At 33.1% G+C, this 27,754-nt stretch overlaps 1 protein-coding gene across 1 annotated transcript; it reads right to left on the bottom strand.

Moving 5' to 3' along the window:
• Positions 1–1,734: 1,734 nt before the first annotated feature.
• Positions 1,735–27,672, bottom strand: LOC120350831. Its single transcript, XM_039425728.1, has 2 exons — positions 27,364–27,672; positions 1,735–1,895 (listed from the first exon to the last, which is right to left on the bottom strand). The coding sequence occupies exons 1-2, from the start codon at positions 27,641–27,643 to the stop codon at positions 1,735–1,737; spliced, it is 441 nt and encodes a 146-aa protein (XP_039281662.1). The 5' UTR covers positions 27,644–27,672.
• Between the last annotated feature and the right edge of the window lie 82 nt (positions 27,673–27,754).

The raw sequence follows: 27,754 nt of genomic DNA, 5'->3' as shown, positions 1-27,754 counted from the left end.
AGCCACAGGCGGCAATAAAATAATGATAGTAAAATAAAACTCATTGTAAAATAGAGATTTCACTTTGTTTTCATAAGATAAGCTAGATTTGATACTAGCCATTGAAAAGTTCAATAGCATGCAAGTGTTTTTACTCAATCCCAATAGTTTACGATTTGCTGCTTAGTAAATGGAATCGAGTATGGTGAACTTGAGCGATTAGGAACATATATTACAGTACAACAAATATCAATAGCACAAGATAAAGCCCAAGTACTTGAGATATGACAAGTTGAGGACTTCCGTGTAAACGTATGGCGTTTTTTCTTATCACTCCAACATTCGAGCAATGACCTGGCTCTACCTCTAGTATAGAGAACAACTCACACAGGCATTGACCTGGTATAACATTGATTCCCTACAGCTTGATGGGAATCAATCTAATCTCAATTTCACTATAATCTGAGAAATTCAATCATCTTTTCTTTTCACTCGCTCTTAACACAGGGTGCACAGGAAGAGTGAATCTTTCTCATCTGGGTTGAAAAAATGTTTCAGATTTTTTTTTGCAACGCAACAAACACCATTCATCAAGTTGGTAAATGCTGGCAGTGAACCCAATACTAGACTGAGAAAGCCAGAGAACACACAGTACGAGTACAGTGCAGACCGTGCGTGTAAATTCTAAATTGAGCTTCGACTTCACCTCTTCCACCCCCACCAATTACTAACTTCTATTGCAGACAGCTTCACTTCACTTGTGCTTGAGTAAGATCACCTACTCAACACGAAAATCAACGCCAACAGAGTTTCAATTGACAGCAAAGTTCATCACGAAAAAAGATGAAGATACAGCCAAGAATAACAGAAAGTTCTGAAAGAATATCTCTATTTCTTCAAAACACATCACTATGTTTTGAGTTAACCTAAATATTCAAGGTGAATCCCAAACAGAGTAAGGGTTTCTATTAAGGACAATTAATAGATTACAAAAATTTACAATCATCTACAATCTAAGGATAATTGTATGGAATATCGAGGATTTTCTTTATGATTTTTCTTAGAATCTTAAAAATAAAAAACAGAAAAATGTGATCATTCAAAGTTATCTGTATCTGTTGATTTAGATCTGTGGTTAGTTTATTAACTCTATAAACCACTAAAAGTAAAAGTAAATTCGTATGGCTTTTGTTGGTGGGGAGGATTTATAATTTAAGCCGTCAATGGACCTTACGACGATAACACGGGAGTGATCTGGTTAAAAAACTTTTGGTTGTGAGAGGGTTTGAACCCGGGATCTCTATGCTCATATGCTGCTACGCAAGCACTCTATCCACTACACCACGGATCACTCCAATCCAATTAAGAGTAGTTTCAACATACAAGCATGCCTAGCAATTATAAATTGGAGTATAACCTGGGAATATCTATCAGATAGCTCTAATTTCATCAAAATCAAAAAACTTATTCAATTCTCAATGTACAACACACCATTGTGAATTTAAAACTTCTAATCAGGTTACATTGAGTACCTAAGTTCAAAAATAAAAATCATTGACAGAATGCAGTGCTTCATTCATAACGCTAGCAGTAGCATACCTGAAATGTTACAGCAATGATACACTGCTTGAACAAACAACAATACTTTTAAAATAAGAGAACAAAGCTGTCAGCATGAGAATGAATGTTATTTAAGCGTAGTTATCCTCTTTACAAGCGATCACCCCAGAATCCAAATGTCATGTTACACTGTGATCAAGCATAATGAGTGGATGAATGTGAGCCAACTGACCTGGAACTATGAGTTGTCGTTTCCGGAGAATCCTCCGAATCAGACTCTTTGGCGTCGGAATCAATGTGTCGGATGCTGCCCTCGCCATCCTTATCCACGTCTATTCCATTTTTAGTCGGAGAACCTGTTCAAAATAAATAGGAATTGTATTCTCAAATTAAAATGATATTTTCTTTGAATATTAGAACATATATGATTGAATTAACTGTAAATTTTCAAACTTTCATATTGTGTTCCTATCAAAATAATTCAATTCAATTCGAAAAAGTTATTTATTCCTCATAAAAAAAAAAACAAAACAATATGATTTACAATCTATCAGTTCTACATACTCTTACATAAGAATAATATTTTTGTATAATAAAAACTCAAGCAAAAAACAGTTGAAATTAAATCAAATAGAAAATGATCCTAAAAAAATCTTGATCCTAGTTCTAATCATGATTGGGATTCATAGCAAATAGCTATTAATGGATTAATAGCAAATACAAATAGATTCATAACACATCAGGATTGAATTCATCAGGGAAGAGTCGTGAACCGACAGTGCTTTTATTCAGGAATGATCTTCACATGGACCTGAGGTCTGTGTGTGAAGACTATAGTGAGGTCCACGTTATAATGGCAGTGGATAAAGATAGGAAACTAGCAATGCCGATTCTCTGAATTAATTAATTATATTTCTACACTGTCAAAAACATAATTGGCATCGTTGTGAACCTAGAAATGGATAGTACCACCGGCTTTTTCAAATGATAGACAAGGATACCAAAACCAAAGTTGATCAAATACTGTCATTATAACGTGGACCTCACTATAGTTCTTCGGCTTGTCAATAAGTTAGCAAGATTCCGAGAAAAGATTCAGATTCATAAGATATTCATTACGTGCGTAAGGATTAGCTTTTTTAAATAGATAATACCGTAAATGAGTGAGGTATTGATTAATTATTGATAATATTGTACTAGATATTAAAAATAGCAACAGTTACAATAATATGATTATGATTATGATATATATATATATATATATAATATATATATATATATATATATATATATATATAAGAAAACACATGCAAGTGTAATGATACAGAGCTAATTCAAATGTTGAACACATTTCGAAAATTTATATTTACTAATGAAATGAAATCTTGTATAGTACTAGATTTTGCTAACTTTGTCAAGTTTCAAGTTTGCATAATACCTACAGTGTTGGTGTGGACACTTTGAATGCAATGCATCATGAGAGAAATAGAAACTAATTCAACTGTAATTCAACTTCGTTAGCAGTCTTGCATGGAATAACAAATAGGCTTGTTGATCAAGAGTATATCTAATATGTGAGTTGCTAGAGGAGTGCCAATTGATGGTGGCATGCAGTTGAGAGCGAGCCAACTATAGATAGAACTATCCCACTGTTAGAACTATCTATCATTCAAATAACAATTTTTATTCATTGAAGAATGTTTCAAATCGTACACTCTTGAATCAATTTCTGCTATTTGAATTTATATCATAGGAGAAAGCTTATGGAGTTATGAAAACGACCTGAAACCCAATAATTTAGAATATAAGTACAGTATCAGATTCAGGAAAATCAATAAATGAAACAGATGAATAGATACAGTGTTGAAGAAAATCGAAATACCATACGCCATTACATCAGTATGATGCAAGTTGAAAGAATAAATCCTTGATATAAGAATAGTTATGAATGGGCGGGTAAGCCTAGTATGTAGGGCTAATGATAATCCCACAAAGATAATAAAATACGAATATCCAAGGATAATCTGAACAATAAAATGTTAATAAAGTTAAACTACAATAACTGTCAATAATGAACGATAAACTGACGTAGAATATTGTTGGGATTTTTTGTGAAGGAGTAAAATAAGTTGAAAAAACTAGTTGAAAGATCTGGTGAATGGAAATCATTAGATATTGAAGGGGAAGTGAATAATGATGCAATTGTGATTGATAGAATAAATTCTAGAGACAGAAATAATTATTATAAATGGAATTGGTAGAGAGTGATCATTGGAATAGGATGCCGATTTTCATGCCCACAAGTCACAAATACAGAGCGTGAATGGAATTCAATGAGATAAAAAATATATTCAACTAGACATGTAGAAAGAAATGAAATGGAATAGAAAATTATCAACAGATTACTACAACGTTTGCAGTTCCTATTCTACAAGGTTGAGTACAGTGTAGACAGACTACTGAAAAACATCATTTTAGTTACCTGCAAGTGAATAGCATAAACCAAAGTTCATTTGTTCAGATGTTTTTCCCCAGGAAAACATTTTTTTGCTTCATTTATGACTAAATTCAAATGAAACAAATTACTAATTGCTATACCTAACCAGAGAGTAAAAATGTGAGTATGAATGAAGAATATAGATTTCATTCCATACTCTTTGCAGTTAACTGAATAAGCAAGAGATTATTCGTCAAGATACATTTTTCTAATCATTTTGTCAATTGATTTCATCAGTAATTGTGATATTCATATCAATAAAGAAAAGTAGTATCTTACTTAAAGCAAACCCTAACCCTAGAAGGGCTTCAAAGGAAAAGTTCCAGAAGATTTATAGGCACAGTACCTATCAATTGCAATGTTATATTAGGCCTACTACAAGTACTCACAGAGATAATTACAAGCATAGAGTAACGAAAACTATATTATTTCGTTCATCTCTGTTACAAATAAGGAGAACATAGAACGTATTACTCTAGTTCTTATCCAAGAGTTTGATAACAATGAAATTAACACTGCAGCAGCTCTGCATTAGTTAGATTAGTGGATTGCATGTGAGAGTACTACTTACTCTATACACTGTACTGCAAGTATTCTCTCACTGGTCTTGAAAACTATGGTTTGAAATCTAGAGAAGGTTTTTAACCTTGGAAATTGCATTATAATTATTATGAATGAGAAAACCCAGTCTGGAAATACAATGGTGATTTATCGTGCAGATCACAAGTGATTTAAACGAGTCAATTCTGTAAATGAGTTGGACAAATCCGAATGATGATGTTGATAAGAGTAATGGTGGGAATGCTGGTTATTGAAGGGGAGGAGCACCGGAAGATGCTAAGAGACGCTTTGACGCGTGTTGCATGCGAGGAAATATATTTGAGAGCTGCAGCACATCCGCAAGAGGGTCGGTCCAACAACCCGACAATAATAGTCTAAATTAAACATCAGGAAGCACCCTCAATAAATAAAAGACTTCCAATAAACAAACGCACTCCAACTCATGCCAGCTGATACAAGATACGCTTGGATTCGTCAGGAACTGCCAGGAAAATCAATTCTTCCATTATTCATTCTCATAGAGTACAGTAGTTTCATTGAAATGTTCTTGAAATATAATATCTGAGTATTTATTAATTAATGGAGAATAATTCTATATTTTCAATTTCAATCTCACAATTACAGTTATTATAATATTTACAGAGGCCCACTCTAGGAGAGTTCAACTTATTGACATTTTTACAGGTCTTGAATTGTAGAATCAAAGCAATTTCAATCTCAATGGAAAATCACATATTTTTTGTCACACATGTTGAAGTAATGGAAACTATTCATTCCAAGAGTATTTAGAAGTTCAAATTAGTTACTCAGTTACAAGTTACTCAGTTCAAATAAATGAGAAAGAAATATCATGAGAAAATGAAATTGAGACAAATGAAATCTGAGTTCTTAAACTTGTATTAATTTTATCATTCAAATAAAGGAGTGGCAGTGTTGAAGATTTAGATTGTCGCTCATCATCCTGACTAGACAAAATGACTCAATACGAGATTTATAAACGTTTCGATAAATTGAAAACTAGGTTCAGCACTATCAATTTTCATTTGCTATACCGACTTGCAATCATTATTGCAGCGCTTTGAATTAACATTGGATACGTTCTCAACAGATATGTATGTTCAATTTTTTCTCAATACTCTAGAAGTTTATTCCCTCACCAGTAGGCAAGATATTACAAAAAATGTAGCATAATTTACCATTCATGATGGTTTTGCTCATGATCTTTCAAGATATTAACATTAGCAAGCTGTAAATCTGACACATAAATGTGTAAATAAACGATTACAAAGTAACACGGGACACTGTCACTGCAAAATTAGCCAAATGTCATAGCTTAGTGATTTATGGTTCATTGTAAACCAGTTACTGGAAACTAGTTGTATTACAGTAATGTAAAGTACGGTGAATAGAGCGTGACAGAAATACATTACAACTTTGTATTGCATACACCTCTCTATCACTTAATCTATTTATTCTTTATGTGACTTGAATTGAGTGAAAATTAATCATAATTTTGTTCACAGTTAGGTTGGAGAAGGGTGTGTTTCAGAAACGTGAAAAGTACCGGTAATAATTTCCTATTAGTTCTACTTTTCTTGAAAGGTTGAAAATGACACTTTTACTGGAAATGTTATCCAATTACAGTTCTAAATCTATTCTCTGCTCCATCTGTTCATTATTAAAAGTAGTTTCTAGAATCATATAGAAAAAAATGTTTTTGAAATTTTATCAATTTGTATATAAAGTACTCAAAAATGAATTTCCAAATATTTATAGGTTTCAATAGATGTTGCATGACTGCATACAATGTGTTAAATCTTTACACGTCAACACTGAGCGTTCCATGGCAGTTTCCTTTTTTTAATTTTGGAAAATTTTAATATTTCCATCCTTTAATATACAGAGGTGTCCAAAATAACTATAAATTCAATGATTTTGAAAAAATCAATAAAATTTTACTAAGTTTGTTGCATAATCATTCAATTAAAGAAAAAAGTCATAATTAACAGGAGTGGTATTGTAAAGAGATGTGACAAAGGCTCGAATTATAGTAACTCAAAAACCGACAATTTTTTGGGACATTCTTTAGTGGATGAGAATAGAATTTAGTGATATTGACAACTGCATAATTTTTTGGCTTAATTTTATGAGCTCCAGGCTTGTGTGTCGTTATTTAGAGGAATCGGTTCTTCAAGTGGTCACCCTTCAAACTGGAGTAGCAGGCGCATGAATCTCAACTGAACAAAGCGATAGCTCGTCAAAGGGTTATTTAAATATTAAAATTGATATTGAAAATTGTGCAAATATTAAAACGTAAAGGGAATATTATTAAGAGCAATTTATGAGATTTAAATATTTAAGTATGCACAGATGAAATATTTATTAATTTTTTATATATTATATTATATGCTCACTTAACTATCTTTTTTATTAGTAATTTATAAAGATTTTTATGAAACTCATGTTCATAAGATAAATTGATTTATCTGAATTCCACCAGAGGCTGAACCCAAGCCCTGAGATATTTTTAATATTTTATTTTTCGTATTGATTGGAGGTAAGATTTATAAATTTTATTTGACAAGCAACAGCAAGTCAACAACTGAGCCACATAAGTTGGAAAAATATATGCTGATTAAAGATGCACATGATTTATAAATTGATGCTAATAAGCAAAGTAAAATCTTTAGTGAGCTATCTGTGATATTTTTTAATATATATATTTTCTCATATTATTTTTATTATTGCTCGTTGATATTTTCATGTAATTATATATTTTTATTTGTTGAATGGTGTACCCTTTATTTATGATCCTATCCTCATGCATGACCAATCTTGTTATAGTCTATTTTATTACCAGTATTGACATATTATTTAAATTATCAACCAACTATATTCTTCACCAAATAAGTTGGATAAATCGGCGATATACAGCATTGATTATTAAATCTTTGGAAATATTACGTTCCCAGGATTTACTTAAATTATTCAGAACCATTGCATCCGATTTGGAAGAACTCAAGGGTCTTAGTATTAAGTTGCAGCAGTACTACAAATTAATAGAATTTATAAGGTATTCTGATAGAGTTGGATTCCGCTCGGTATCATCTTGCACTGCTGACCCCTTTGTCAGATGGTGGCGGGTGTTATTGGTGTCGATACCATATTGTCTAGCACAAAAATCAGAGCCCTTATATCTATCTACTTCTTCTGCATCTATAATTGTGGAGTCGACCAGATCAGTTATGAGAACTGTAAATTGCTAAAGCATCCTTCGTTTGCAGCCATCGAAAGCAGAGAATTATTTGAGCTCCTAGAAGAGCTAGTAAGAAACTGGTGGTATTTTTCTTTCAGGAGTCATAAAAATATTAAATTTATTCAAAAATCTTTACTCTACCGACTTCGGCCAAGCAGGGCACATGCGACGCCAAATATAACGTCACACTTATCAACGCGATCATGGAGCCACCTTTTTATCCCGGTAATGTATGAATGAAGAAATAATAGATAAATTTTATTTGAGCCACAATCTCAAAATATAAAATTCGAGTTGTATTAAATACCGGAACAATAATAATGTTCTTATTATTGGTTATCACCAAAGTGTTCAACACAATACATATCCATGCTGCCATGTTAATTCATTTTAGTAAGATTCAATTTAAAGTATAAACTGTCAGTATTTCTTATAAATATCACTAACACTTCCCATTCAACCAAATATGACAGTTTGTAATGAATCTCAACAGCATGTATTCTCTCCTTAATTTTCCTCATTAGTTATACAATTCAAATTTATTCATAAATATTAACATGCAACATTAGGCTACATGAATGGAATTAGTCTCTAATATTAATTTATCTGTATAACAGTAACCTCTAACCACTATTGGGGGGGGGGGAGAAATAAGGAAGAAAAGAAGGCCACTAGCCAGCTGAGACTTCTTTAGCCCGAAGCCTCTCGCTCTCGGTGCTTGACAACAGGCCAGCATTAAAAGGGAGCGTCTCCTCACTGGAGAAGGAGGACAAGCAACAAGGACATATCCGGGCTTAGGACGGTCAGGAGCCCAAGGATCAGAAGCAGGAACCCCCCTGCCATCCAGAGATCTCCCTAACATCCTTAGCGTCCATTATATTCCTTCGGCCAAAGCATTAAGTTCCTCTCCACCATGTATAAATAAATATACTTGATATAAGGTAAGACCTAAGCGTTCATATACGTACACCAAGTATATACATCTAAGTATATGCCTTTACTTGGTATATACTGTAGTAGCACCTTCCCCCTGATAGCGTTAACAATGACTTCCGGTGTTTGTGATTCCTGCTTCCCTGATGCTGCTGCTACTAAGATAGCTTAGCTTATAAGGACAAAAGCTTTTCCAAATTTCATTTTTATCCGTTCACTTCTTTGTCGACAGTATTATTGTAATTCACATTTCGATCTTGTGTATTTTCCTTTTTTTCATCAGTGCTTCTCCTGCGGGCTACTTGTTTTGTTATTTCATGACAAATTCTTGTTAATCATGTTGTATTACAAAAAGGAATTCGTTTTTTTCCTGTGTATTTCATATTCTTATCCATTGAATAAAGCTTTTCATAAAATTATTTTTACATGAAGAAGAAACATTTTCGAAGCAGTTTCGAATTTTAAGTAATCGATTCAATCTCCTATTGGATGTAGATGAATCCGTGCAGGTATTGTGGTATGTTAATTTAAAATTAAAATTATTGTGATGACATTGTTGTTTTTCAATTTTGCTTTTTATTGGGCTAATCCAATGGTCGCCAAACTTATGAGCCTGTGAGCTAGAATAGAATTTATAAATCTTCTAGTGAGCTACCAACGAATATTAGAATGAACAAAGTATCTTTTATTCCCTATAAAGATACATTTCTAGTGTTGAAATCTACTTATCTCATAGCAAAAAGTATAACAAAAGTAGAAATGTTCATTTCAATAAGAGCAGAGGAACTCTTTTTTAGTCATCAATTATTTTCTTGATGTTTGGAGTGTACGTTGTAGCCGCCATTCTGATGCAGTTGTCCAAATGTTCATCGGTCAGTCTGTTCCTATATAGATTTTTTATGAATTTCATACCTGAAAAAGATGCTTCACACAAGTAAGTAGAGCTGAACATAGCTTTCAACCTCAATGCAACTTGAATAATGTTTGGATATTTTCATTTGGGGACTTGAGACCAAATATTTCCAGTTGTAGAAAGTGATCTGAGAGACAAATCATTTTGAAAATCCACAAATTCCATTTCAACTGAAGCCTGATCTCCACCAAAATGTTTTACAACACAAGCTGCAAAATCTTCTGCATAGATCTCTACAAAAGAGAGTTGATGAGTTGTACCATATTTGATATGCTTTCAAAATCTTGAAATCGTTGATCAAACTGTTGTCTCAAGTCTGAAAGAATTGTAACGTATTCTTGGTTATTGCTGCGGTGGATTTATCTCGTCGTTGATTTTCTTCAGATTGGGAAAGTGTTTATATTCAAACTCGAAGACATTCTTTTGCACGAGCATTTGTGTAAGCTACCAAAAACTACCCCACGAGCTACCGGTAGCTCGCGATCGACTGTTTGGCGACCACTCCCGCTAATCTTTACTATACTAGAGAGATAGAGAGATTGATTGAATAGCATCCACTGCCGGCGTCTTATTCAGGAGTATTCTTATTCATCTTATTAATAACATCAACATAAAATTGAAACAGTTGAATTGTTCTACAGCTTTTCAAAACTTCAAGATGTCAAGTGAAATAACACAGAAACTGATACTAAAACAGATCTCTGCAGTAATATTGTAGTAATACCAACTTAAAAATGATAATATAGTAATTAATGCAAAGCGGCAATCATCACCTAAGTTTTTGGTTGAAATCCAAGTAAATCTTCAAATCAGTATAGACAATCTAACAAGATTAACAATGTTTCATGACAAAATTATGACACTTTTATAATTAATCGCTTTGTTTGGTGACAATATAAATAGGTGACAGTCTGATGCCGAAAAAGAAGCAACACTGTAATAATATACCTTGCAATAGTTCAGTTTACACGTCTTGTAATTTGATAAATATTGTTTGGTAGCCGTAGGTGAGCCGGCTATTATGGTAGTAGACTGATAACGACACCCGCAGTAATTCGAACAGAGCTTGGACTAATTTGCCGGATTGCCGGGAGCGGCTGCAGCCTGGCCTTCACCTTCGCCTCTCCAATAACCGGCCTAATTCCAACCGGCAACAGGCAACAGTTCTCATGCCATTCAGGTTCACAGCATAGAAAGCCAAAGCGGCTTCTTGCAACTTCAAACAACACATTCAGACTACAATCTTTAAATATTTTGTCAAGATCCAATACCGATAAACTCTGTCGTTCAGCCTTGATACAGTTAGTGCAGTTAATTCGTTTACTGAATTTAAGATGTATTATAGTACAGTAGCCTACATGCAAATACAACCAAAAGAGGTCTACGGCGAAATCTATTTACTGTAAAGTTGTTTAACTGTAAAAACAAAACTTTTTCACCTCATATACCAATAGTATAGCATAAATGTCATGGAAAAATTGTGAAAAATATAAATAGATGGGAAACGCAATTAAAAATAAAAAATAATTATTGGAATTAAAAAACAAATTTGGTGTGGGGAAAATTAGACAGATAGAGGTAATTGACCGAAGCGAAGCTCAGGTCTTAGTTTCGACTTGATCGGCTTTCATCTGTTTGTTTGTACCACAGTTACAGTCGCAGTTATTGTCCGATTTGGATGAAATTTTCCGATCCGATTTGAAACAAGGCGCAGAAACGTAAGTGTAACGATTTTTTATAAAACCTCTGGTTTTTTTAATATTTAAAAAACCAAACTAACCTCAATCCAGGATGTGTCTTTGAAGATACAGTGATTCATTGCCATACTTTTTCGCATCTACTGTTACGAGCACATGGTGGGCGAGTCGGTTAGACCGTGGTCTGTCACTCTGTGGGACCCAGGTTTAATTCTCGTTCCTGCCAGATTTTTTTGCAGATAATATTATATTGTTTTATCTTATTCTAATAATATATCATTATAAAATAAATTATTATGATGAGATAGAATAATCAAATTGAATCATCTTATTATTATTATTATTATTATTATTATTATTATTACCTATTAAATTGATTTAACAAATTAATTGAATAAATTATTTAAAAAAAATCTTTATTATATTGGAGTCCAATACTGCAGTTGTAGAGAAAAATGTGCATGTAAAGGTATAAAGGTAATTTTTTCCTTTTTGTGTAGTTGAGAAGTTGATATTGTGGTAATTATTAACATTAAATTAAAAAGACCAAGAAATTGTCAAAAAACCACAGATTTATTGATACTTAGAAATACAGATTTTGAGATTTAATTTTTACTATTTCATTCCCATCCACCTTGGTAAGCTCAACACACTGGTTTCTACCTATGAGATATGATTCAAACCATTTTAGTTCTATACCATTCACACCTACAGTTTTTAGTATTTCCAATAATATTCTATGGTTCACACAATCAAAAGCTTTGGATAAATCAAGAAATATTGCGGCTGCCTTCTCACCTGAATCTATTATATCTATTAGTCTTTCAACAAGGGATACTATTGCAGTCTTAGTAGATTTCCCTTTCTGGAACCCATGCTGTTCATCACATATGAAATTAATTTCTTCCAGGTGCATCAATAACCTATTTAAAACTACTCTTTCAAAAATTTTACTTATTACATTTAGAATACTAATGGGTCTATAATTTTCAACTCTTTCAGAATCACCGCTCTTGAAAATTGGCAAAATTTTTCCTTGTTTCAGATCATCAGGGAAAATACCCTGCTCTAGTGAAGTATTAAGGAGATGCAATAAAGGGTCCAGTAATTCATTTTCACATTCTTTTAAAATTTTGCTTGAGACCCCATCCAATCCTACTGTTTTTTTGTTATTCAAATTTTTATTATTCTTGACAACTCATCTCTTGATAGTGGATGAAATTTAAATACCTTTTCAATTGGCTCAGCATTTAATGTAGTTGTATTATAAGTATTAGTGTTCAGTGACTTTTGGAGATTATATGCAACCTGTTGATAATATTTATTGAAAAAGTTACAAATGTCTATGCTATCATCCATATAATTTCCATGTTCATCGATTATCCTAGGGACATTAGTAACTGTATCCTTTTGAGCTGCTCTCCTATTTCTATTAATTACCTCCCAACAGCAGAGTTAAAATTGGTACTAGTTGTTAATATTTCAGCTGTTTTCTTACACTTAGCTTTCCTCACTTCTTTTGCATAGTTTTTCTTTAGACATTTGTATTTGACCTCACTCGGAACATCCCTCACTAATTTAAATTCCTCATAAGCTTCCCTAACAATATTTCTTTGAGTAAGGATATCTTCAGTTATCCATTCATCTACTTTGTTTAATTTACTTTTTACTTTGACTTTTTTTATCGGACAGCATACACTAATGTGAAATCTTAGAGTATCAATGAATTGCTTATATTTGTAATTTAGGTTACAACTGTTATAAACACTACTCCAATTTTCTTGAAGCAGTTCCTGCTTCAAACAATTTATATTTCCTAGCTCATATTGCTGAATTTCTTTCACAAAAGTTTTTTTTTCTGCTTGGATTCTGGCCCTGCAACTTAACATCTAAAATTTGATAGTTATGATCTGATAGATCTGAGCTACCTAACCTGACATTACAACCTTCTATATTTGTGAGGATATTATCAATAATTGTCTGTGAAGTTCGAGTTACTCTTGTATATTCGTGGACCTTAATTTCTAAATTATTCATATTAATAATATCTCTAATATCCTCTGTCATTTTATCCTGCCTGGCAAAATCGGTATTGAAATCTCCTACTACTATAACATTTGTGAAACGAGCGGTTGTAATTTCCAAAAGTGTATGGAGCAGCTCACAAAATTTTTGCCAGTCTCCATTTGGTGACCTATAGATACCTAACACTACTACCTCAAATCGATCATCAATTTTTAACCTTAGTCCCGTCACCTAAGTTTTTGGTTGAAATCCAAGTAAATCTTCAAATCAGTATAGACAATCTAACAAGATTAACAATGTTTCATGACAAAATTATGACACTTTTATAATTAATCGGTTTGTTTGATGACAATATCGACAGAGTTATAAATAGGTGACAGTCTGATGCCGAAAAAGAAGCAACACTGTAATAATATACCTTGCAACAGTTCAGTTTACACGTCTTGTAATTTGATAAATATTGTTTGGTAGCCGTAGGTGAGCCGGCTATTATGGTAGTAGACTGATAACGACACCCGCAGTAATTCGAACAGAGCTAGGACTAATTTGCCGGATTGCCGGGAGCGGCTGCAGCCTGGCCTTCACCTTCGCCTCTCCAATAACCGGCCTAATTCCAACCGGCAACAGGCAACAGTTCTCATGCCATTCAGGTTCACAGCATAGAAAGCCAAAGCGGCTTCTTGCAACTTCAAACAACACATTCAGACTACAGTCTTTAAATATTTTGTCAAGATCCAATACCGATAAACTCTGTCGTTCAGCCTTGATACAGTTAGTGCAGTCAATTCGTTTACTGAATTTAAGATGTATTTTAGTACAGTAGCCTACATGCAAATACAACCATAAGAGGTCTACAGCAAAATCTATTTCCTGTAAAGTTGTTTAACTGTAAAAACAAAACGTTTTCACCTCATATACCAATAGTATGGCATAAATGTCTACATGGAAAAAATTGTGAAAAATATAAATAGATGGGAAACGCAATTAAAAATAAAAAAATAATTATTGGAATTAAAAAACAAATTTGGTGTGGGGAAAATTAGACAGATAGAGGTAATTGACCGAAGCGAAGCTCAGGTCTTAGTTTCGACTTGATCGGCTTTCATCTGTTTGTTTGTACCACAGTTACAGTCGCAGTTATTGTCCGATTTGGATGAAATTTTCCGATCCGATTTGAAACAAGGCGCAGAAACGTAAGTGTAACGATTTTTTATAAAACCTCTGGTTTTTTGTAATATTTAAAAAACCAAACTAACCTCAATCCAGGATGTGTCTTTGAAGATACAGTGATTCATTGCCATACTTTTTCGCATCTACTGTTACGAGCACATGGTGGGCGAGTCGGTTAGACCGTGATCTGTCATTCTGTGGGACCCAGGTTTAATTCTCGTTCCTGCCAGATTTTTTTTGCAGATAATATTATATTGTTTTATCTTATTCTAATAATATATCATTATAAAATAAATTATTATGATGAGATAGAATAATCAAATTGAATCATCTTATTATTATTATTATTATTATTACCTATTAAATTGATTTAACAAATTAATTGAATAAATTATTTAAAAAAAATCTTTATTGTATTGGAGTCCAATACTGCAGTTGTAGAGAAAAATGTGCATGTAAAGGTATAAAGGTAATTTTTTCCTTTTTGTGTAGTTGAGAAGTTGATATTGTGGTAATTATTAACATTAAATTAAAAAGACCAAGAAATTGTCAAAAAACCACAGATTTATTGATACTTAGAAATACAGATTTTGGTAATTACACCATTGTCTATCTCTGATAAACTCTGATAATGACCGAAACCGGTCTTTCTGAGTATCAATAAATCTGTGGTTTTTTGACAATTTCTTAGTCTTTTTCATTTAAAAGGTATGTATTTGATATAAAAGTACTCCTTGATAAGTCCGGTGTCCCTGGAAACAGTGTCTCTAGCACTTTCAATGGAGAAAATAATAGATGACAATCATGGCTGAATCTTCACAATATACTGTAATTACTGTACTGGCCCTTTTCATCAGATTGAAAGTTGTATTCATGAGCGAGGTCAACTGTTCGCAGAACTACTAGTATTATAAAAAACACACTTAATTATCTGAAAAGAAAGGTACGGTCTTCAAACAGAATTTGCGCAAATTGTCAAAGTTAGGTTTAAACTATTCAACAATCGCTAAGTTCTTTGAATGAATTCAGTTGCAGATTCGGATTTTGTATGAAATACAGATTCTATAATGACAATTAAAATTTATTTATTAGAGAGTAACATGGTTTTGTCCGTTCTGTGAATATTGAATAAAATTGAATTTAGAATTTATTGTTCATCATAAATGGAACTGTACTTACTGTTTACAAGTTTACTACTGTACTTGAAAAAACTAACACCAATATGAATTTTAAATAAATGAAAAATTTTTACACATCACAGAAAATGATTAATTGATTTTCCTCTTTTTAAACATTCAAATGAACATTTATCCAGATAGTATAAATTAGATGTTGTGAGATTTATTGAAAGTCCATAACAGGCTTGATTCAACTAATTCTTTTCAGCTAGATACTAGACAAAACTTTGCTGGTCAAGTCCCATTAAGGTCTCCAATTTTTTCAGATCCACTTAATTAGCTCACAAGCAACATAAAATTGAGACATGTTCAATCCTCATTGATCACCTCATATCAGATCACGAGCAATGTCAACATTAGCTTTGTTTACTTGAACCAGTTTCAAAATGTTGTTCTTGGATTTGTGCCTGAAATTTTGCCTTCGGAAATTATTCTTTCGGGAATCGATGTTGTCTCATTTGTGTCTTGTCAACTTCACTCTTCTTCTCTTTTTATTCTTCAACTTCTATCTTTTTCCTCCTCACCTACCCCATCCACCCTAATAGGACAATCCTATTAAGATTAGAAGAGTTTCACTCTCAATCACCTTCATTAGGACCTTATTGATGCTGTTCCAGTCTACAGTCCACCTGGCTTATCTTGATCATTCTCTTCCTCAATAACTAACACTAACAGTTCCATCAACTTCGGTCCTCTGTCTTCACAGCAACCACGTTGCGAACTTGTGCAGAGAACACTGCAACAAATGTTCAAAGATATATATTTTTTACTCAAGTTTAAGGTTAATAATATTAAATCAGCTAATAAGATTTTAAATTTTCAAGATGATTGTGGTTAGTATAATTCAACGCTTTTGATCTGTAATTTTAACTTAGGTGAGAAAGAAAAGTCTCAGCAATTAGTGTTCATAAATGGAATAATCAAACTCCAAGTTGCAATATCATTTTTAGTATACAAGAATAAAGATAATTCCAAAGCTGAGCAAAGCAAAATTGAATGCTAGCATGTAGAGTAGGATGGATATATAGAAAAAATCCAAATTTAGGAAAATGCTTGAGAATACATTACACTAATGTGTTGGACACCACGATTTTCTTTTCTTTTTCAAGAACTCTATAGAAATTCAATAATCTATAATTTACACATGAAGAATAAAATATCAATTGAAATAAATCTTTGAAAAAATTAATTTGCAATTGAAACAAATTTAATTTATAAAAAAACAATTAAATAACTTCAAATGGGAATTCTCTATCAGTTTTAAATTTGAATGACCAATATAAATGGTATTATTAGAGACGAGTGTCTAACAAGATGTCATTCAGAGAACATCATAGCAGATATCAAGATGTCATTCATAAGAAGCCTTATTAACTGAGCACAGAAGCCTTTGAATTAAGAGCAGCACTTAGATTTCAATAGGAAGAAGCGAAACAACAATCTTCTCGGATAATTACAAATCTCCAAATACATCTATCTACTAATAAAGCAAAACGTTAACAACAAATTCTATGAATACATGTGAACTTCAATGATAGTTGCCTCCACTAATATCTCAATTCTATCTCATCAATAATCAACTATGATTTATGAATCAGGTGGTATTGGCTCACATACAAAACACTCAAAATATATACTTTAGTGGATTACGCGCAAATTCTCAAGAAAAACTTTCACAGGTGTAATAGAGACAAGGCGCCTGTGGTTGTGGTGTAAGCTACTAGAGTAATTGGTTTTTATAGCAACAAGTCAACGAATAAGTTGTTCCATTAGCCTAGTTAATACAATAATCGGTCAGAGTTATAATATTACTAATAAAAATGTAGTCTACCACTTGTCGACACTGTGTACCGTACTTTCACAATGGACAACTTGATATTATAATCGGGAGAGAATGTAATGGAAACGCACTGCATCCTGCAATACATTCAAGATTGCAACTCTCGCTACTCAAGTTTGATTACACTAAATATTTTCAATGGAAGAGAAACCTTACTGAACTGAACTTTACTAAAACAGTGTAATAGCATTCCAACATTCACGACAGCATTGTCAAAATCTACTAAAACGGAAAAGACAAAGAATCATTGCAAGAAAAACTGTTGCTACTCTAAAATAATTTCCTGTGATTGCGAGGGAACAATGCTGTCATTTAATTTGACATTTTCTCAGCCGTCATGGGAGAATATAAATTCATTACATTAGTAGTTCAGTAGCACTGAAGCTAAATAGAGGAGATTTGCAGATTCGTACACAAACTAAAGGGTAATAATATACAGATAAAATTAGTGTTGTAGGAATTTAAAATAGTAAACAAAACTGAAAGCTAAACTGAAAGAGAAAAAAGCAGAAAAACACATCAGTACCACTGCATGATTGGAAACTCTTCAATTCAGACAATAATTTACAGTTCAAAATTTGCAAATACGAATCTAGAAGTACCATACATCAACAGTTCTGGTTTGTGTAGTGTTATGAGGTTTGTAGAATTATAACATGAATCAATAAAAGGTCTCAACTCATGAAGCAACCATTTCTACAAGAATTCAACATTCTACTAAATTAAAACTGCTCGAGAGTTTTGATCGATGTCGATTTTTGGCGTTTTTCCTTAGTGAAAAACTCCTATTATGAAATAATTATATCCGTCCACTGTCACACATCTTGGAGCCATGACATCATTTCCTACTTGAAATCACTCTAATTATGCCACTAACATAACATTAGAGTTGATTCGCAATAAGCTGACTTTAACACCTTCACATCGTACAGAATTTCTAAGATGAGCGCCTCATGTAACCAACTCAGAATATATTTGAAGGACAATGTGCTTTATGGTGATTTGCAGTGATTTGAAGATGATATGGTTTGTAGCAACAACAGGCAATTACAGTACACACCTTCACCGCCTGATGGACGATAATCGCAGGTCGAAGGAAGTCTGAAATTATTCGCAACCAACAAGGACATTACTTTCCTGACAGTGTCACGATTTGCCAAATTGATTTTTATTTTATACAGAAAACGTGAATAGCCAACAAAGTTTTGCAAGATTATTTGAAAGCTGTTGAATTAGCGAGTCTTGCCAAAATACAGAATCCACAAATTATTTAGAATTTCGAAGACAGTTTCAATGCTTTCCTATTGTGTGCAGGTTTTAAAATTTTCAGCTCCTAATTCAGTTAATTTTGAACATCATGTAATATTCTATTTATAATGATATCTGGACATGAAGCTACTGTTCCAAGCTGGGCAAATAGAAGATAAAATAGTAACAACAATGATAACTTTATTGTTACTCATCATTATTCTGTTTTAATTCCACTCTTCAATAAATGTTTTGCATTTTCGTGCATGGAATCGTGCATTTTCCAATAAAAACCGCATGACTTGAGACTAGTCATAAGAAGGAATAAAACTTACCAAGCCTAATTCGAGTGCACTACGAAGTTCTATAGTTTCGTTCGTTACTTATGAGTGGAATTCATAAATAAAAAATAGATTGATGAGATTTACAACTTCTTGATATAATTTGGGATGGATTCAACAATACAGTACCAATATTAAATCTATGGATTTTAAAATTAAAATTGTCTTCTGAATATTTAAATCAATTGACATAAATCAAGTACTACACTACTATTATGGAGATAATTATTCTTTTATAGTTTATAGGTTATGGGTAATTATAGAGTTGCAATTCACTAGTTTTTCATTATTAATAGTGGCAACAATATCCTACTAGTTCATACTAGTAGAACCCTACCTAAGAAAGCATTCAAGTGACCTTGTAAGGATCGATTTTGGGCGAAATTCAATACAACAACCCTACTCAAAAAGAGGGTACAATGAAAAGAGGGATGCTCATATGATTTGATCTAAGGAATAAAAGACCAACCCCTCTTATAAGATTACATCCATTCTCCTCAAAATACTATTCCCTAGTAAGCTCTTCTAGTAGGTTCTTCTTCAACTTATCATATCCCATCTTGGAATTTAGATTGCACATACGTATAAGTTAAAAGGGCACAAAGAATCAACACTTGGTTTCGTTCTCAAATACCATACTTTAACTAGTAGGCAATCTTTACAATCTTTAATCTAGTAGTCATCTACTAGTTCATCTTTACCTCTACTAGTAGCAGAAGAGTTTACTAAATTGATTATTTGCAAACTCTATCAAAAGTTTATTATAGTACTATTATAATTATTATATCATTATTTTGGTCTGTTATTTATATCATGTGTGATTTAAATAAGATGTAGGCCTATAATATACAAAACAATGAAGAGAAAAAAGATTTCTGGAGAATTAAATAGCTTGGATAGCAAATAATAAACTGAGAATCATGCTTCTTATTGGGATTACTTTAATATTAGAAGTTATTTTCCCTTGATGTTAACTAACAGGAGCACTTTATACAGCACTTTACAACTAACAGTAAACCAACATCTAACAGTTGTTAAGTAGCACTTAATTAAAGCTACAACAAAACTATTACCCTGGATTCTAGAATATATTAGATTAGATTCCAGAATATAACAAAGATCCAGGAAAACGATTTTAGTTTCAGTAGAGTAGATGAACACAACATTGTTGAAGTGTACAATAACGAATGATAGAGAGAACAAATATTATAAGAAATAACTAATACAACAATTTTCTGCAATCTTCAAGTTCCAGTTTCACAGGAGCCCTAACTAAGAACCCTTACAATGAAAATGTGGAAAACAACAAACTGCGAATACAGCAGCTGTTTCCGCTTATTTTCTTACAAACCTCATGGATAAGAATGACTCCCCTCAGCAATCAAGGTGAGTATGAGGCTGAATAAATGTGCTCTATTAACTTACTCTCACAAAAGAGTTAGTTATCGAGGGTAACAGCTCCAGAACTCAACTCGCCAACTCTGCATCGTGGTGCATGGGTTGAAAAACAAGCCACTTCACATCTGCCTAGGCAATACGTCTTTTATACGGTGCACTTGGAGTATTTCAACGTATTTACAACGCCAGAGTTCCCGCCTTTATACACACAGGTCATGCTAAAAATAACTAATGCGAATAAAGTTAGAGTCTGACATGATTCTCTAACAGAATTCGTTCAATTTTTACAAGAGAAGTAATAGTACTTTCTTGCCGCATCGGAAGAACATTTTATTTTTTCAAACATTTATCAATCAGTAAATATTAATAAAAAAATCAGTTAAGTATTATGAATATGAGACTAGTTGAAGGGAATGAGAATTGGCCAGTAATTAGAGTAGAGTAGCTTGTGTAAGATACAGTGTTTTTTTGGTGGGAAATTGGAAATTATCAATAATCTCCATAATATTTTTTTAATTCTGTAGGTATATACAATTAAATTTTAAAGGAATAACATTCATTGAAAATAATAAACAAAAACAAATTTTCACATTATTTTTCACGAAATTGACTTAGATATGATAATAGTTATATTAATTAATTTGAGTGAGTCACATTTCTGACTTATTTGATTGATACTGAATACTTTTCTTCAGATATTCAAATATATAACCTTGTGCTAACCTACAACATTGCAAGCCAGTTAGCTTTTTTTACTCGAAAAGAGATTGAAATTGAGTCGATTGAATCTAGGACTACACAACAAAGTAGGAGATCAACAATAAATTCCCAATATTTCTCTTAAAGAAGAATAAATTGTATCATTGTTGAGTTGTAGAAATGAGTGGATAATTGAAGTGAGATACAAGAAATAGTATTTAAATGATTGAGAAAGCTTAGTAAACAGAATTAAATTTCAAACAAAGTCGCATAATCCACCAATAGGGCTTGAGACTTGAGTAGTTTTTGGTTGAAACCTTATCGGATTAAATTTCGAAAGGACGCAAAATTTATTGCTGTCAGATCACTCACACCTATTTGCTACTACAGTTCAAAGAAATGACCAACGCCATTGAGTAAAGTACCTAGAAAACAGATATGGCACAAAGATAAGCTGATTATAGTTGTGAAACAGGCGCATCCTGCATTCTTTTCGAACTGGAAAGGTTAGAAGAAGGTGACAACACGTCTCAATGCCTTCACGATGGTACTTCTCTCTTGACTTGGTAATATGTCGCGTACCTTACTGTTTTTCTTTTAGCTGCCGCTCACTAACAACTAGTCTTGCACAAAGAAGAAGCTGCTTGGAACGAGTTTACCAACTGTCAGCTAGACACGATTACTGAGGATGAATGCTGCACTGTTGCACTGATTTGAGTTGAACTCCACAATGCAAAGTCCTCTGTCATCTACTCACAAAGAATGAAGTAGCTTAAATAATGAAAGGGACAAACAAGATTGGTTCAATGACCAAGCTCCAGTTATTAAAACAAGTTTTCTGTTCTACTCAGCTCAAGAAGTGCAAAGATGTTTTCCCCATTCAAAACTTCTTGAAAAACGATATTCTAAGACTATAACAAAACAATAAATACCGTGAAAGAGTGAATAATGCATGATGATCACACATGTTTACAACAAATATTCTGCAAAAATTAGTTGTTTAGAGAGCATTACTTGATTACTTAACTTCCTACGGAAATATGAGGGGATAGAAGAATACATCAGCGTTACAGGAAGAGGGAGGAAACTCTTCACATCTTCAATGTTTTTGCAATCATCCTTGACACTTCGATAAGCTCAATGGAGGTATTGAAAGGCGGAGAATAAATAATACTTATGATTAACTTACATTCAATTTCTTCTAAGATTGGAATTGCTTCTTTTCTCATTGTCTACCACTGTACTCACTCCATAACCCAACAACATACTTACTTAATCGTATTCAGTTATACACCATTGCCATGATTTGTCACAGGGATTATTATTTCTATGATGCCAATGCCATTAGATTAATATTAAAATTGCACAGTTTTATTCTGAATAGATTGAAATTCAAATCAATTGTGAATAGATTGATGAATGGATTCCATTGGATGATTGAAACAATTAGTCACCGTCCAAGTGACCAAGCAACCTGAGCTTGCGACACCAGAATCAAAAGGGGCATATACTTCTCTCTAGTCTAGATTTCTAGGTAGTCTAATTCTAAATGAAAAATAGAACAGTAGTCAAATTCTGTTCATCCATTTGCGGAGTGATAGGACATGCAGTTAGGGTGCCATCTAATCTCTAAAAATGATGACAGATCAGTGACAGAAACCATGTTTACACAATCACCAGAATATTAAAGCCACTTCCCAGTGGATTGTAACACATATGAAACTGTACATCCATTCATCATCAGCATCCTTGCTTTGCCCATAGACAAACCCAAGGATTTTATGTGCATCTCCCACTGCAAAAATAATATATATGGTGAACAGTTTAGAAGAAGACACAAAAGACAATCTCGACGATTAAGAGGGACCACAAAACCAATAAACAGAAATTCCATAACAAAATACTACTCATCATTTGAAAAACATGAAATAATTGATTGATGGTTATAAAGTGCATAATACGTTTTATCTATTCTCACTATAAATCCAATCATGGTTTATAACATCTTAATTCTAGCAAAATATCCAGCCAGTCTCGGTTTATCAAATCTTAAATTTAACAAAGTATTTGGCTCAACTAAGAGCAGTCCAGTGTTTGTTAGCCGAGAACTGACTGAGACATGTAAAACCTGTTCCTTGCGCGGAAGGAATTTCGTAGTGGAAAATGAATGGGCTAAATTGAAGGGCCCGGATGAGTTGAGAGGACAGAGGAGAAAGAGAAGCCACAAGCCAGTGTGTTTAGAGCAGCTAGCCATTGACCTCCTGCGGTTAGCCTACTGTCGATTAGGCCAAAGAAAATCGAAGCCACCTGGAGCTCATTGCGATTAACTTTTAGCGGCTTCTTCCGCGAAACATTCCACTTGCTCAAACTTTTTTACTGATTGTCAAAAAATTTAATTGCACAAAAAACGGAACAACTAGAATGTCAATTTTTCAATATCCAATATTGTGACGAATGACAAGGTTTCCTGAATTGATCGTGCCACATAAGTACTTAGTATTAGATGCTATTAATAAAATATTATATTAGTGATAAGAGCATTGCCCATAGCATATCATTACATTCTGCAATTATTTTCTGCACTCTCATTAATGATAATGAGTGTAAACACTTCTACAAACTGTGTCTGTTTGGTCAATTGTGGATGAATTCAAAAATCAAGGATTTCTAGAAATCCTGATTGTTGATTTTTTTCAATCTTCCACTTTTGTAGATTTTCCTAGTTACCAGTTCTATGGCCTAGATGATAATACAGACAGTTGAAGGTAAGGTTAATTATTATTGATGAATAATTTACAATACTGAATAGAATTTACAGTTCAAAAATACATTCATATACATGCAAGTGTATGTAATATTCGCTGATTCCTAGTCATGAAGAGGTTGAGAAATGATTCATATCACACTAACTAGTGACTAAATATCTAGTAACTAGACACAAAATGGAACAAACTGAATATGAAGATGATTTTAAATTGATATTATGAAGGAAGCCACACCAAATTAGAAAACAAGTTAACTTAAAGAAAATTCCTATTTTTTTAATGTGCTAATTTATTTTTCATATCAGATTGAAAATCTAGGCCTACTGAGAAAAGAAGTTATATGCATATCAATGTAAGCAATAGTACCGATGTTCAACTTTTCAAATCATCTATAGCCTACCGGTACTTGAAATTTGATGAATGATACAGCATCCTCAGCTTTCAACTGTATATCGCTATATACAGGGTGTTTCAGAAGTAGTGTCGAGAATTTTAGGGTATTGTACCTGGATGCTAGGAGACTACAAATGTCATATTTGAAGTGTCCAAAACTCAGCGGTTATCCTTATAGCTGCCATTTTGTTTTTTTCACTTAAAATTTTTATCTCAAGAATGAAATGTTGTATTGATCTGAAATTTGGCATGAATATTTATGCTATAAAGACTCAACTATAAAAAAAAAAAAAAATTTTTCGTTGAAATTTTTCAAAATGGCGGCCATTTTAAATTTTTGATGGCGAATATCTCGAAAACCGTCCATTTTACAGAAAATTTACAAGAGACAAAAAAGTTAGCAAATTTTTTCACGATTCCAATGATACCTAATTTATTAAGATTGGTCGAAGAATAACAGAGAAATTAATTTTTTTCGTACTGCATGCATGACCACTTTTCACCATTTAAAGATCAATATTAATTTTTTAATTCCAGATGTATTTAAGATGAAGCTTTGAAACTCGGTATGGCTCCATATGGGCAAACAGATGATTTTACAATGGTTTTCAGATGATAATGTTTGTCTTGTAAAAGTATTGTTGTTTCATTAAAAGTAAAGAACCAGATGTAGTGCTTCCTATTTCTTAGTCTCACGTTTCCTAGGTCTTATTTCTATCTTAAATTTCCAGTTTCAATATTTTCTTACGTTGCTTCTACACAAATATTTAATTATTGTAATGGAATTTAGTTCGCTGGAGTACACCGATATTCACTTCATGTATGGAGCAGCTCTTGGCAATGCGACCGAAGCAAGAAGAATGTATGCAGCTGCATTTCCAAACCGCCGTCTCCCTTCCGACAAGGTGTTCACAAGAACTCACAATCGGCTGAGAGAAGTTGGTTCATTTGAACGGAACAGGGTAATTGCTGGTAGGCCTCGAGCAGTTCGAAATGTTGCTTTTGAAGAGGAAGTATTGCAGAAATTCGATTTCAATCCTAGAACGAGTACGAGAGCAGTTGCAAAGCAAATCAATTCAAGTGCTTCTTCTGTGTGGCGTGTACTAAACAAGGAAAGACTTCACCCCTTCCGCTTTCAAAAAGTTCACTCATTGGTTGAACGCGACTATGAGCCAAGAGTAAACTGTGCCCGTTGGTTTCTTCAGCAAGACATTATCCAACCAAATTTTCTAGAAAATGTGTTATTTACCGATGAGTCCAGCTTTACAAGAGAAGGAATCTTCAACTCTCGCAACAGTCACGTCTGGGCCTTAGACAATCCTCATGAGGTCAAAGTGCGTGGTTATCAGCATAGATTTTCGCTGAATGTTTGGACGGGTATCTTAGGTAATCGCGTGATTGGACCATACATTCTTCCTAATCGTCTGAATTCTCCCACGTACATTACTTTTTTAAGAGACATACTACCAGAACTTTTGGAAGATGTGCCTCTTGCAAACAGATATAATATTTGGTTTCAACATGATGGTGCCCCTGCTCATTTCGGAAATGTTGTTACGGACTTTCTGAACATGACCTATCGTCAGCGGTGGATTGGGCGGGGTGGACCAGTACCGTGGCCCGCACGTTCACCTGACCTCAACCCTTTCGATTTTTTTTTCTGGGGCCATATGAAAGACCTTGTTTACAGCACGCCAGTAGAAAACGAAGAAGACCTTGTGGCAAGAGTGGTTGCTGCAGCAGGTGCCATTCAAGATGATGAAAATGCTTTTATAGCAGTTCGACGGTCCATGATTGAAAGGTGCAGACTGTGTAATCAAGTTGAAGGACGGCATTTTGAGCAATTGCTGCATTAGTATCAGTGAACCGATTTGAGTGAAATTAATATTTTTCAATGTAAAATAAAATTTGGAGGAAAGTTATTCTTGTATATTTCTGTAATAAGAACGGTTTTCATGAAATTATAAAAAAATTAATATTGATCTTTAAATGGTGAAAAGTGGTCATGCATGCAGTACGAAAAAATTAATTTCTCTGTTATTCTTCGACCAATCTTAATAAATTAGGTATCATTGGAATCGTGAAAAAATTTGCTAACTTTTTTGTCTCTTGTAAATTTTCTGTAAAATGGACGGTTTTCGAGATATTCGCCATCAAAAATTTAAAATGGCCGCCATTTTGAAAAATTTCAACGAAAATTTTTTTTTTATTTTTTATAGTTGAGTCTTTATAGCATAAATATTCATGCCAAATTTCAGATCAATACAACATTTCGTTCTTGAGATAAAAATTTTCAAACTGTTGGCAGAGGATATAAAAAGATTGCAAGACACTGATTTTAGGAGAAGGATGAGCGAAGCCCCTGTAATCTGTCAAGGAGTTTCTACAGGACCAAATGACAAGAGGCCGTCCATAGAAAATGTCAAAAACCACCTAGACACAGCTCATCCATCACCAATTGGTCAAGTGTGACGCAGCGGTAATAATATTATTATAATTATTTAAAACAGTTAAAATGTCCCCCATTAGGTAAAAAAATGTTAACCTGCATATATAAACTGCTTCCAAATACGAGCATAAATTAATAAATTAAGTTTGTCATTAGTATTAGCATACGCTAGTTGTCAACTTTGAGCTTTATTCAAGAAATATTATCATCAATTATTAGATTTAATCGTATGTCAACTCGAAATCAAGATAAGAATTGTTATCAACAATCAATAATAAGAATAACATAGCACTAACTTGCAATGACTTATTAATCTATAACACAATAAAGCATCAAGCAATTTTATAACGTGTTAAATGAGTTGTTTACAAACATCACCATGCGACATTTTAAGGTTAGAATGACAAAACTGCTAATGAAAACATTGAATTATTATTCTCAACACTATCTTTAAGACTTACCAAAATCCTCCGACAGTAGCTCTGATAAAATATGTGGACATTCTAATTCTAATGCAAAGCAAAACTGTTCAAAAGCATGTACACCTTTTTTTGAAATTAAATCTATGAAAATATCACCTTTCACACATTCATTTTGTTCATTTCTCACTAAATCTTCTTCATCCGCACTGAAAACTCCTTTTTCAACAAGTAACGATAATATTTTACTTGTTTTCAACTCGCGAACAATTATTTTCTTGTGTTTTTCCAAAGAACTAGCTACTTCACACATACCTGCCATACCGACTTGTTGGAAACTGAATGTTTTGAACTTTTGAAAGTTGCCGTGCTACATCAATCGTCCATGTTCATGTCAAAATCTTCACTTTTGGCCGATACAAGCACCATCTGT

Source organism: Nilaparvata lugens, chromosome 4, assembly GCF_014356525.2.
Source record: "Nilaparvata lugens isolate BPH chromosome 4, ASM1435652v1, whole genome shotgun sequence".
NCBI lineage: Eukaryota > Metazoa > Arthropoda > Insecta > Hemiptera > Delphacidae > Nilaparvata > Nilaparvata lugens.
Note: the sequence above shows the minus strand (reverse complement) of the source record. Positions and strands in the feature narration are given on the sequence as shown.

Bases quoted from the DNA above. Each gene is read 5' to 3' on its own strand.
- LOC120350831 (XM_039425728.1), bottom strand. From the start codon at position 27,643: ATGGCAGGTATGTGTGAAGTAGCTAGTTCTTTGGAAAAACACAAGAAA. The intron at 1,896-27,363 runs GTAAGTCTTAAA...TATTTTGAACAG, and splicing joins GCTACTGTCGGAGGATTTTG to GTTCTCCGACTAAAAATGGA.